This window comes from Esox lucius, chromosome 13 (genome assembly GCF_011004845.1).
Source record: "Esox lucius isolate fEsoLuc1 chromosome 13, fEsoLuc1.pri, whole genome shotgun sequence".
NCBI classification, from domain to species: Eukaryota; Metazoa; Chordata; class Actinopteri; order Esociformes; family Esocidae; genus Esox; species Esox lucius.
In genome coordinates this window covers 39,482,314-39,496,543 of record NC_047581.1, presented here as the reverse complement: position 1 = coordinate 39,496,543, position 14,230 = coordinate 39,482,314, and the positions used below count along the sequence as shown (strand labels likewise).

The 14,230-nt window shown below is 41.5% G+C and overlaps 1 protein-coding gene across 1 annotated transcript in view; it reads right to left on the bottom strand.

Moving 5' to 3' along the window:
* Positions 1-14,230, bottom strand: part of adamts3 (ADAM metallopeptidase with thrombospondin type 1 motif, 3) — a 107,056-nt gene that overhangs the window by 27,306 nt on the left and 65,520 nt on the right. Inside the window, exons 10-11 of the mRNA XM_034296557.1 lie at positions 10,633-10,776; positions 7,891-8,023 (exon numbers count right to left, since the gene is read on the bottom strand). Of these exons, the coding sequence (XP_034152448.1) occupies positions 7,891-8,023; positions 10,633-10,776 (277 nt within the window). The remainder of the gene's footprint in view (positions 1-7,890; positions 8,024-10,632; positions 10,777-14,230) is intronic.

The window sequence follows — 14,230 nt, the reverse complement described above, 5'->3', positions numbered from 1 at the left end:
AGTCCAGAAATAATTGGACACTGACATGTTTTGTTATTTTGGCTGTTTATCAAAATATATTCAAGTTACAGTTAAATAATGGTTATGGGCTTAACATTCAGTCTCTGAACTTTAATTTGAGGGTATTCACATTCAAATTGGAGGAAGGGCTTAGGAAATACAGCTCTTTAATATGTTGCCCCCTCTTTTTCAAGGGGCCAAAAGTAGGTGTGGGCACTTCCTTTGTTATTTCACATCACAGAACTTGTCATGGAGCAGTTCACCCAACATTCAATTTACAAAAGCCTAGTCATTGGGCAATCGGATATCTTAGGCTGTATGTGTAGGGTGGTTCAACTAGAACAGTGGTTCCCAACTACGGTCCTCAAGTACCCCCAACAGTACACATATTCATTGTAGCCCCAGCCAAGCACAGCTGATTCAATTTGTCAACTAATTATCAGGCTCTCACTTAACTGAATTGGGTGTGCTTTTCCAGGCCTACAACAAAAATGTGTGCTGTTGGGGGTACTCGAGGACCGGAGTTGGGAACCACTGTACTACATTTTATTGTTTCAGTACATGCGGTTGAATTATATTCTCCACACTTAAATTATTATTTTAAATGAATCATACGGGTTAATGCGTTAACTTTGACAGTCCAAATTTTCTGTAAACATACAGATGAATCAATGAAAATGCTGACAATTATAAAAATAGGTTAAGCCTCCCATATAAACAGGCAAGCCTAGTTCAGCTGGCCCACAATAAAAAGTGTTGCCCTTCGAACCAGGTTCAAACCAGGGTCGCCACGAATCAATCGAACCAGGGTCTCCACGTGAAAGGCTATGTCGTTAATCACTACACCACGGAGCTGTACATTTGCTGGGTGTCAGTATAGCCTCTTGTGTCTATCCTGAACAAATCCTCTTTTGCCACTGGCCATTTTAACAGTTAATTGGCCATTCGTTTTAGCCAGAATCAAGCTTTACCGGTATCTACTAACTTACTGGAATAGTCATAAGAATTTAGCAATTGCTAGCGAGTCTGCCAATGCTATTTCATTTCATGGCATAAGAACATATTTCTTTCTTTCATGGCAAAACAACATACTTTTTTCTTTCATTCGTAAATGACATTGATACAATAACTATCAATAAAGGTGACGATAACAAACCCATAAAGGTGACGATAACAAAGTGAAAAGATAAGAGAATCGTGGAATCTACAAGAAATAATAAATAAATGTCATGGGTCTCAATAGATTTGAACTTAGGTCTTCCACCTGAGAGGCACTGTCTTTAACCACTATGCCACGTCATTACACGTTTCAGCAGTTGCTAGAGTCTTTTGAGAATAACGTTTCTTATTACGTTTACCTCCACCATAGCGTCTATGGACTGTATTGCTTTTGCCACTGGCCGTTTAAACAGTTTATTAGCCAGTAATAGGCTAACTAGTATCTACTAACTTCCTAGGAATAATCATAAGAATTGAGCAATTGCTAGTGAGACTAAAGATTAACTTTTCCATGCCAGAAACAGTAGCAATATAACCGTATACAGTTTCAGTTAAGGCTTACTATAATGTTAATCAATCAAATTTATTTTCAATCAAATGTATTTATAAAGCCCTTTTTACATCAGCAGACATCACAAACTGCTTTTATAAAACATCTGGCCTTACACTCCAAGAAGCAAACAACAGTAGTGTTGAATTTAGGAAAAACTTAGGAAGAAACCTAGAGAGGACCCAGGCTCAGAGGGGTGACCAGTCCTCTTCTGGCGGTGCCAGGTGAACATATTAAGATTACATTTGTAATAATTAATAAATGTGTGTGGGCTGAGTCTATTGTCTATCTAAACTTAGCCCAGGTTGGAAGCATGACCTGATGGACAAGGAAAGGGACAACACGGGGGAGGGGAGGTGTCAGCACAGTGACAGCTGAAATCGTCAGGCATCGACTCGATCTGCAACACAACCAGGAGGACTCTGGACAGGGACAGCAACGGGTCCCCCAAGCCAGGTACTCCGAAGATGTGGGCCAGGACCTCTTGCCCTCCTAAGTTCAAAACGGGAGGAGACTGGAAAAATTCAGAAAATACATTCCTCATATCAACAAGGATTTATAGTGGAGAAGGAGAACTTAGTGAAGGAGAACTGACCCTACTCCCCCAGCACAATAATATAGCAGCGTAAGACCTTGGGACTGAGACAGGGGGGTCCGGCGACACTGTGGCCCTATCTGGGGGAGGCCCCGGACAGGGCCCAACAGGCAGGAAATCAATCCACCCACATTGCCAAGCATCAACCAAAGGGACACGCACCAACCGCAACCACCCTGAATGAGGGCCGAGTATTGCCAGCAGAGTACAGCCCAATTGCATAAGTGCGCAACAGAGAGACAACAACAAGCCAGTGACTCTGCCCCCGAGAGGCATTGGAGGGAGGGTATCCCTATGGCGATGAGAGCCCACCTGGCAGCAAGGGTGGTCAGTATCAAGCCTTCTGGTGACCTTCACGCCCCCGGGCCAGGCTACACCTAATCATAGACCATGCTGTAGAGATGAGTCTTTAGTAGACACTTGAAAGTTTGCACTGAGTCCCTGCCTCCGGGCTGTTTGTTTAGAGATTCTAGGTACATTTAAAAAAGCCTGCATCTTGTGATCGTAGGTTACGTGCAGGTATGTATGGTTGAATCATTTCAGCAAGGTAAGTAGGAGCAAGTCCATGTATTGATTTATAGGTTAACAGTAAAACATTAAAATCAGCCCTAACCCTTACAGGCAGCCAGTGTAAAAAGGCTAGTACAGGAGTAATGTGTTCTAACATGTTCTAGTTAGGATTCTAGCAGCCGTGTGCAGCACTAATTGAATCTTATTTATTGATTTGTCAGGGTAACAGGAAAGAAGAGCATTGCAGTAATCTAGTCTAGAAGTAACAAAAGCATGGATTAGTTTTTCTGCATCAGTTTTTGATAGAAAGTTTCTGATTTTTGCAATGTTTCGAAGATGAAAATAAGCAACTCTTGAGACATATTTTATATGTTCATCAAAGGAGAGGTCAAGGTCAAGGGTAACGCCAAGGTTTCTTACAGTTTTTTGGGATACGACCATGCAGACGTCGAGGTTCACAGTAAAATCTGCTAACAACGCTCTTTGTTTCTTGAGTCCTAAAACAAGCATTTCTGTTTTTCTTGAGTTTAAGACCAAGAAGTTCTTGGTCATCCACTTCCTAATATCTGAAATGCATACTTCCAAAGTAGCTAATTTTGGGGCTTGTCCATGCTTCATTGAAATATATAACTGTGTCATCAGCATAACAGTGAAAATGTACATTGTGATTTCGGATTACATCGCCCAGAAGCAGCATATATAGTGAGAACAATAATAGGCCCAGAACCGAGGAACACTTGTCAGAGGATATGCCATCCACACTAACAAACTGATATCTTTCAGATAAACAAGATTTAAACCAGGCTTAAACATTCTAAGAGAAGGGAGTGACCAATAATGTCTAAAGCAGCACTAAGATCAAGAAGCAACAGAACGGATGCGGAACCTTTGTCTGAGGCCTTTAGAAGGTAATTTGTTACATTCACAAGTGCAGTCTCAGTACTATGATGGGCACTGAAAACGGACTGGACCATTTCATAAATGTTATTTGTTATTATAATGTAACTACTGTATGTTGTAGCCAGCAAATGTGTTTGTCTATCTTGCATACTTCAAAAATCGCAATAGTCGCAATATAACCGTAAACTGTTTTATTTCAGGCTTACTATAATGTAGATACTGACGGTTTTAGCCAGCAAAGTTTTCTTCTATACGGAATAATTCATAATGCATACTTCACTTCGCCTGCAAGGAGATACGAACAGGTCCGCTTCTCTAACCACTACGCTATTTAAAAAGGGGTACTCAGTCAGTCAGTCACTCACTCACTCAGTAAGAGACATTTGCTCTTCTTGCCTGGCTCCACTTAGGCGGTCCAGCAATAATAATTGAAAGAACCCCCTGAGGGGCCCCTGTGTTCAGGGTGAGAGAGTTGATGTGTTGTTGGCTGCCCTCACCCCCTGAGGGGCCCCTGTGTTCAGGGTGAGAGAGGCAGATGTGTTGTTGGCTGCCCTCACCCCCTGAGGGGCCCCTGTGTTCAGGGTGAGAGAAGCAGATGTATTGTTGGATGCCATCATCCCCTGAGGGGCCCCTGTGTTCAGGGTGAGAGAAGCAGATGTATTGTTGGATGCCATCATCCCCTGAGGGGCCCTTGTGTTCAGGGTGAGAGAGGTAGATGTGTTGTTGGCAGCCCTCATCCCCTGAGGGGCCCCTGTGTTCAGGGTGAGAGAGGTAGATGTGTTGTTGGCTGCCCTCACCCCCTGAGGGGCCCCTGTGTTCAGGGTGAGAGAGGTAGATGTGTTGTTGGCTGCCCTCACCCCCAGAGGGGCCCCTGTGTTCAGGGTGAGAGAAGCAGATGTATTGTTGGATGCCATCATCCCCTGAGGGGCCCCTGTGTTCAGGGTGAGAGAGGTAGATGTGTTGTTGGCTGCCCTCATCCCCTGAGGGGCCCCTGTGTTCAGGGTGAGAGAGTCAGATGTGTTGTTGGCTGCCCTCTCCCCCTGGGGGCCCCTGTTAAGAAAAACAAGACCCATTTGCACATATCATGGTAGTGACCAATGATATGTGATCAATGAACAGCATTCTGATGCAGGTATTCTCCCTGTTCTGGTGGGTAAGGGTGGAGTGCATTTTAAATTGTCATCAGTGGATCTGTTCAAACTGGATTGGGTTCAGACCGTGTTGCCTTCAGCCATGACCAGGATAAGAGATCCTGGAAAATTGTGACTTAGGCAGGTTAACTGGTGTTCTCTGGCACAGGGACTATGGTGGACTGCTTGAAACCGGTTGGTATTATGAACTAAGTGAGGGAATCCCCAAGCCGGCAAGGTGGACAATCTGTTGTTCTGTCCTTAAGCAAGACTATTTACCCTAATTTCTAGCCCCTAGAACTACCCCAATTTTGAAGCATTCGGTTATATGGGAATGTCAAATGCTTGTATGAATTCTTGTGTTTGGAATCAAACTGATGTAGAAGTTTGTCATCTAGTTGCACTGTTGACATGCTTCTCTGCATTAAAGCCATGAGAACTGATCCATTTGGGTGTTTCATTATGTCTTGTGGTTTTCTACAGTCGATCCAGTGTGGTGCTCGTATCTGTATGTGGTAGGATAAGGCTGTAACTAGGTCAGCTACAGGGCGAGGAACTGATGGTAATGCTGCTGTCATTTTCACAGAAGGTTTATGTTAGCTCTGCCAGTTTGGATTTTTGTTATATACAGCTGAATGTATTTAGATCTATTTTGTTTTGCAAAGAAATGTCATTCAACACCTTAAGCAGTAAGGTTTATCTATGTCTTGGACCTTCAAAAGGGCAGCGATACTCAGCATCACTCTGTCTGTCTTTCTGGCTGTCTGTTTCTGTCTTCCTGTCTGGCTCTCTCTCTATCTTGCTGTCAGATAGACAGACTGACAGTCTATTAAGCATATTTCTGTATATCTCAGTATCGTCACCAGAGGGTTCTTTGACTGATTGCATTCTAGCCTGCTGGTTCTGCTTCCATTGGCGTACTCAGCTAATATCCACGGACTGGGTTAGGGTTAGTCCTCATCTGTCCTGGCTTCAGAGGGTTATAATCAGAAGTTTAGTCAAACTGAGTCTTTTTTCTGCCTTGGCCGAGAAAAGACTCTGCTCTTCAGCTGGCTGATTGATATACAGCAAACTAACAGAGGAACTCAGTAGTTCATTATTCTGATCAGCTGTTGAAGGCAATCACCAGATCCTACCAAGTTAGAAAACATCAAACCCTGCTGGAGGTACTTCGGATTAAAGTATACATGCACAACTGCATTATAAAGACAAACATGACCTCTGCTGATTGAAGCAATGCTTGAAGACATCTTTATAATTAATTAAATAGCAGTGAAGGACCTGACTGATGCCAAATTCAGGAAGTGGCAGGATGACTAGATGCTTCCTATCTCTGAGCTTCAATGTACACTGAACAAAATTATAAACGCAACACTTTTTGCCCCCATTTATCATGAGCTGAACTCAAAGATTTCTCTATGCACACAAAAGGCCTATTTCTCTCAAATATTGTTCACAAATCTGTCTAAATCTGTGTTAGTGAGCACTTCTCCTTTGCCGGGATAATCCATCCACCTCACAGGTGTGGCATATCAAGATGCTGATTAGACAACATGATTATTGCACAGTTTTGCCTTAGGCTGGCCCCAATAAAAGGGCACTCTGGCATTGTGCTGTGTGATGGAACTGAACATTTAACAGACATCGAGAGAGCGTGCAACTGGCATGCTGACTGCAGGCATGTCCACCAGAGCTGTTGCCAGTGAACCCTTAAAGTGCAGTCTCTCAGCTTAAATGTGAGAGTATTAGAGGAAGGGTTTAGGAATTACAGCTCTTTAATATGTAGCCCCTCTTTTTCAAGGGAACAAAAGTAATTGGACAATTGACTCAAAAGCTCTTCCAAGGACAGGTGTGGGCAAATCTTTTGTTATTTCTTCATCAATTAAGCAGGTACTGTAAAAGGTCTGGAGTTGATTCCATGTGTGGCATTCACACATTTGGAAGCTGTCGCTCTGAACCTACAACATGCGGTCAACATTTTTTATTCAAATTAAACAGGCTATCCTTAGGCTGCAAAAAAGAGATAGCAGGAACATTAGGAGTGGCCAAATCAATAGTTTGGTACATTCTGAGAAAGAACCCACTGGTGAGCGTCGCAACACAAAAAGTCCTGGACGTCCATGGAAGACAACAGTGGTGGATGATTGTAGGATCCTTTCCATGGTAAAGAAAAACCCCAAACAAAATGTGCAAGCTACAGGGTGCTAGCTACAGAACTCACCACTGTAATTCATATCAAAGTGTGGGATGGACTTCGCTGTCCTTGAGACGAGAACAACATGCTTGTGTTTGTCTATAAAGCACTTCTGAATAAACTACTTTCTTTCTTATCATCACTTATAAACATTAGAAATAATAAAACAGAATCTCAAGCCTGGATTACACTTAAGGCGCCTGCAATTTCCACAGAATTGGGTGTGACTGCCTTTTCCTGTTACGCTCCTTGTTTACGGAATAGTCTGCAGACCAAACTTAAAGTGGGGACTCTTGTCCCCCTTGCCCATTTTAAACATTTATTGGACAATTTTAGTTTCTGTGTTGCTTGTAACTGCTTTGGATAATGCAAGTTCTGTGCTATCAGGGGAATAACCTGTGTAAATGTAACCATCTGCTGTTATCTTTCTGTTTACTCTGATTGTTTTATCTTAACTGATTTTATTGTTGTGTTTTACATTAAACCTTTTTTATTTTTGTGTTGCCTGTCTGTCATCATTTTGACAGATTTTTGTTTTTGTGTTTTCTGTGTGCTGACAGAATTAGAGAACTTAAAATAAGCTACATGTTTTGATGTGTTGAAGGACATCAAAATGACAGGGTTCCGGTTCAAACTATGACAGGGCTCCGGTTCTGACTATGACAGGGTTCCGGTTCAGACTATGACAGGGCTCCGGTTCAGACTATGACAGGGCTGCGGTTCTGACTATGACAGGGCTCCGGTTCAGACTATGACAGGGCTGCGGTTCTGACTATGACAGGGTTCCGGTTCTGACTATGACAGGGCTCCGGTTCTGACTATGACAGGGCTCCGGTTCTGACTATGACAGGGCTGCGGTTCAGACTATGACAGGGCTGCGGTTCAGACTATGACAGGGCTGCGGTTCAGACTATGACAGGGCTGCGGTTCTGACTATGACAGGGTTCCGGTTCTGACTATGACAGGGTTCCGGTTCTGACTATGACAGGGTTCCGGTTCTGACTAGACTTACTGTTGTACAGATCTTGTATCCGACCCCAAAGTCGAAGCGACACTGTTCGTCCATGGAGTAGTTGATTCCAGGTAGCTCCGGCAGCTGGGGCCAGTCATGATTGAATGGATCATCAAGGAGACAGTCATATGAGCTGTAGGGTGTGAATCACACAGTGAAGAGAACAGTCATATGAGCTATTGAGTGTAAATCACACAGTGAAGAGAACAGTCAAATGAGCTGTAGAGTGTAAATCACACAGTGAAGAGAACAGTCATATGAGATACAAAATGTATTTAGTCATAACCTGGAGTACCAGGACACAGCACAAGTGCATTTATTAATTATTAGAGCTTGTACTCTTAAACTGTTCACTCTCCACAGCCAGAAGAGGACTGGTCACCCCTCCGAGCCTGGTTCCTCTTTAGGTTTATTCCTTAATTTTGGGCCCTTGTAGGGAGTTTTTCCTAGCCACTGTGCTTCAACACAGTTGTTGTTTGCTCCTTGGGGTTTCAGGCTGGGAGTCTTGTAAAAGCACATTGTGAAAACTGCTGATGTAAAGAGGGCTTTACAAATACATTTGATTGATTGATCGATGCTAATAGCTGTAAGTGAACTACAGTCACAGCAGCAATGAGAGACTGCAATTCCTGTTTTACTTTCAGTGACATGAAATGTAACACCTTCAGACAGTGAGTAATATATATAATCTGGAGAACAATATGGGGTCAGTCAACATTATGTGTTTGTGTGTATAGTGTATGTATGTGTTGTCCAGTCACAATAATTAGTACAATCATGACCCAGGGTTAGTGAGGCTAATTAGTTCAGACTACATAATCATGACCCAGGGTTAGTGAGGCCAATTTGTTCAGACTACATAATCACAATGAAAAGACTTATAGTCAATGTGTCTAAATTATCACACTGAAAAGGGATTTAAAAATACTTAAGACTATATAATCACACTGAACAGAGCATTTAAGTCAATGAGTTTTGACTACATAATCACCTTGAACAGAGAAATTAAGCCTATGAGTTTAGACTAGAAAATCACACTGAACAGAGAATTGAAGCCTGCGAGTTTAGACTAGATAATCACATCGAATAGGGACTATAAGCCAGTGAGTTTAGACTAGATAATCACATCGAATAGGGACTTCAAGCCAGTGAGTTTAGACTAGATAATCACACTGAACAGAGAATTGAAGTCAATGAGTTTTGACTGCATAATCACACTGAACAGAGAATTGAAGTCAATGAGTTTTGACTGCATAATCACACTGAAAAGGAACTTGAGGCCAATTAGCTTAAAATAAATGAAAGTTTTGAAGAGGAACTTCGGCCATGACACTAAACCCAGTCTTATGTCATCTGATCAATAATGTCCCAGTGATGCCTCATCATATCGATCTATGACAATGGCAGTTTAAAAACCAATATGTTCACTACATGTAAACAGTCATGATAAAATGTGGATGTATTGTATAAGACAGGACAATGAATGTAGAGTCCCCATACATCCTGGCAAACGCATTGTAATAGGAGTTGTATGTCTTGTGAACATTTCTAATACAAGCTCTGGTGATAGATTAGCTACCAGTGTGAGATTGTTTTAGTTGACTCTTAATGACAAAATTATCTATTATTTGATTCAATTTATGTATGAAGCAGGACTTCAGAACCAGATTGTCTACTTCACTGTTCATTCCACTTCAATAGACACTGGGTGAAAACTCATCTTTAAACCTCAGTAGCCACAGGAAGTATCTGTCAGGAAAGTGTCTAATGTAACCTCAGAAGGTGACATGCCACAATTTAAAGTTTCACCCATTTGCAATAGGAAAAATATATATCTTATGTAACCTTGGCAAAAAGGCCTGTTCATCTAAATAAAACTATTGTATTGTAAAAATGCTCTTAGAGAGTTAGAATCCCTCTAAACAGCAAGAGAGTAAAATCTGAACACTTTTCCTGGAGAAACCTTACTACTGTGTTTATTTTAGTACTCTAAGCATGAATGAAAATGCCTGATGGTCAAGTTTTAAAATGTGAAGTATAGATAATTAGGTATAGTATAACAGTCACAGGGAGTCAATAATACAGTATATTACAGTTTAAATATGTCACATGGTGTTGTTATAGTTCAACAGTCATAAGGAGTGTATAATATGTTTAGGTTTAAAAATGTCATAGTGTGTCATAGTGTGGATGTCATAGGGAGACAGTAATACAGTATGTTAAGGTTTAAATGTGTGACATGGTGCTATGAGTATAACAGTCATAGGGAGTGAATAATATGTTTAGGTTTAAATGTGTCACTTGGTGTTATGGGTATAAGAGTCATAGGGAGTCATTAATATGTTTAGGTTTAAATGTGTCACATGGTGTTGTGGGTATAAGAGTCATAGGGAGTCATTAATATGTTTAGGTTTAAATGTGTCACATGGTGTTGTGGGTATAAGAGTCATAGGGAGTCATTAATATGTTAGGTTTAAATGTGTCACATGGTGTTGTGGGTATAAGAGTCATAGGGAGTCATTAATATGTTTAGGTTTAAATGTGTCACATGGTGTTGTGGGTATAAGAGTCATAGGGAGTCATTAATATGTTAGGTTTAAATGTGTCACATGGTGTTGTGGGTATAAGAGTCATAGGGAGTCATTAATATGTTTAGGTTTAAATGTGTCACATCCTGTTATGGGTATAAGAGTCATAGGGAATGAATAATGGTGTTATGGGTACTCAGCAGGAGGCACATACTTCATGTATCTCTTGAGTTCCTGTCCGCTACACATGGACCAGTGGTATCGATGGAAGGCAGCTTGGACCAGTGGAGCCATGACACTTCCCATGGCAGTCTCATCTCCACAACGATTCCCCTGACCATCATGTTCCATACCCAGTCTGCCAGAGAGATAAGAGTCAGGGATATACTAGTTCAGTTAATTCAGACAAGGACGTCCCTTTACATTTCACTCATCTAGCTGACACCCTTATCCAGAGTAACTGACTTTGGCATCCCTGCACCATGCTCTCCCCATTTTTACATCACATTTTTTTGTCATTTGTCAGACTCTGATTTCCTTAAAGACTTCATTCATTGTAGGATGTCTAAGTGGAACAACTACACATCCAATTCATTAGGTTGTAGAAAAAAGTTCAGGAGGCATTTCATAAACAAATTGGCAAGTTCCACTCTTCCTCCAGATTCTGGTAATTCACAGGCCAGCATACCTACCTCTCTCTCCCTCCACTGAATTAGCTGGGAACAAATAATGCAGATGTCCTCATCACAGATGTCAGGAAAATAGGGAAGATCAAATTACATTTTAATACAGGGCTGCTATGAGGAAGAGGACTGAAGCAGGGGCATCATCCGCCAGATGAGTTTTACTGAACAAACCACCCTCAAAAAAGGTTTCACTGTAAAGACCACCCTCAAAATAGGTTTCACTGTAAAGACCACCCTCAAAATAGGTTTCACTGTAAAGACCACCCTCAAAATAGGTTTCACTGTAAAGACCACCCTCAATATAAGTTTCACTGTAAAGACCACCCTCAAAATAGGTTTCACTGTAAAGACGATTTATTCTGCAGACCACCCTGCTCCCATGTTTACCAAATTTTGTCTTACCTCCCAATTTGCTATTATTAATTTGGTATTATGACCAAATTAATAACAGCAAAAATCTAAAATATACAGACTATTGTAACTGGATAAGGGCCTGCTAAATTATTTTAAAATGTAAAATGTGTCCTTTGATGCACATCTTGCCAAGACGTTCTACTTCCTGTCACACTGCTTGTCAAACAGGAGGTTGTCATCAGCCAATAACCATCCACACCCTCTGCTGGACTCTTGGACATTGTCTGTAGCTTGTGAAAGTTATTTACCTCATTCAGTTGAAATAAATGCTTAGGGAATGTGATTTTTGTAAATAATTTTAGTAGGACATATTCAACCCTATGTGAAAGCCCTGAAACATAACTAATACATTAGACCTAACACAGCTAGTTAAAACCCCACAAGCATGACTTGTTCTTTTAAGACACAGACTGACCTAGTTTTAAGCAATAAACAGAAGAGTGGTAATTCTTTCAATATGGTTACTGGGCTGTCAGACCACAAAAGTACACTTAATGCAAGAAGGCTCCCTACAAACAGGATAAACCACTCTGGTAGAAAACCTCCAAAAAAGTGATTCAGATCCATTTCAAAATTTCAAAAGGGAATAAAAAGGAATTATATTTTCTCCTGTGCTAATGTGGACAGTCAGGTATTGAATCCACAATCCAGACTATAATATGTCTGCATGATCAGGACAAAATAGTGTCTGTAGAGGATTTTATTTGATTAAATCTGAAAAACCAATAGTGCCAAAGGTAACTGAAAAGGTGGCCAGCAATGTATCTACGACCCTACGCTTCACAGCCAATGTAGTTTGACACAACTCCATAGAAACTAATAAACAGGATTATTTCAAGGACATAATGGGCATGGAGGGGGCTCAGTTTCTAAACCTAAAGACAGCCTCTGGCCATTAAACAAAACATTCCAATTTCTACTTTCTTCTGTTATCTTAAGATGGCAGAACCCAATAGGTCTGAGTGGACATGTTGTCTTAAGACGGCAGAACCCAGTAGGTCTGAGTAGACACGTTGTCTTAAGACGGCAGAACCCAGTAGGTCTGAGTAGACACGTTGTCTTAAGACGGCAGAACCCAGTAGGTCTGAGTAGACACGTTGCCTTAAGACGGCAGAACCCAGTAGGTCTGAGTAGACACGTTGCCTTAAGACAGCAGAACCCAGTAGGTCTGAGTAGACACGTTGCCTTAAGACGGCAGAACCCAGTAGGTCTGAGTAGACATGTCGCCTTAAGACGGCAGAACCCAGTAGGTCTGAGTAGACACGTTGCCTTAAGACGGCAGGACCCAGTAGGTCTGAGTAGACACGTTGCCTTAAGACGGCAGGACCCAGTAGGTCTGAGTAGACACGTTGCCTTAAGACGGCAGAACCCAGTAGGTCTGAGTAGACACGTTGCCTTAAGACGGCAGAACCCAGTAGGTCTGAGTAGACACGTTGTCTTAAGACGGCAGAACCCAATAGGTCTGAGTAGACACGTTGTCTTAAGACGGCAGAACCCAGTAGGTCTGAGTAGACACGTTGCCTTAAGACGGCAGAACCCAGTAGGTCTGAGTAGACATGTTGTCTTAAGACGGCAGAACCCAGTAGGTCTGAGTAGGCACGTTGTCTTAAGACGGCAGGACCCAGTAGGTCTGAGTAGACACGTTGTCTTAAGACGGCAGGACCCAGTAGGTCTGAGTAGACACGTTGTCTTAAGACGGCAGAACCTAGTAGGTCTGAGTGGGCATGTTGTCTAATATGCATAAATTGGGCCTAGGCTATAAGGAGTAAAACAATTGCTAATATTAGCTTCAATACAATTGCCAATATTAGCAATTGTTTTACTCCTTAAAGCACCTTAATCTCATTTAAAACCTTTTGCCCAGTGAAACTAGACATTATACCTCCCAGACTGCTTAAAGAAATTATTGGAACAGTAAGCCCTGAACTACTCTTCATTATAAACAGTTCTCTCAGCACAGGTTGTGTACCTGACTATTGTAAGTCAGCATGTGTTCAGCCTCTTCTTAAAAAAACCTAATCATGACACCTCTGTTTTTAATAACTACAGGCCAATTTCCTAGCTGCCCTTCTTATCCAACATTTTAGAAAAAGTGGTAGCAAAGCAACTTTTACAGGTGGTGGGACAATTTTATTGTGGGAAAATTCCAGTCCGGCTTTCATCAGAAACACAGAACTGAAACTACTCTTGTTATGGTTACAAATGACTTGTTGAATGCTGACCCTGGAGAATGTTCAATCTTGTTGTTACTGGATCTTAGTGCAGCTTTCGACACTACAGAACACAACATTTTTGAAATTGGGGTGGGATCTCAGGGATTACACTAGATTGGTTCACTAAACTGGTTCATTTGTAGTGTCCATTAACAGTTATATCTTCCTATGTGGTGTTCTGCAGGGTTCCATCCGGGGGCCAATCCTGTTTTCTCTGTATACGCTTCCATTAGGTTGGATAATTCGTCAGCATGACATTTCTTTTCATTGTTATGCAGATGATATGCAGTTGTATCAGTCAGTTGTGCCAAATGACTTGAGTAAATGACTTGTGTGTTCTGTCTAATTACCTGAATCGATTCTACACTCGATTGTTTGTTAAACACTTTGTGAAATTGTTCTAGAAACGCACTATACAAATAATGTTATTATTATTATTATTACTATTATAATTATTCAGGAAGTTAAACCCAATGTCACAAAGTTACTTCTGAAGAAA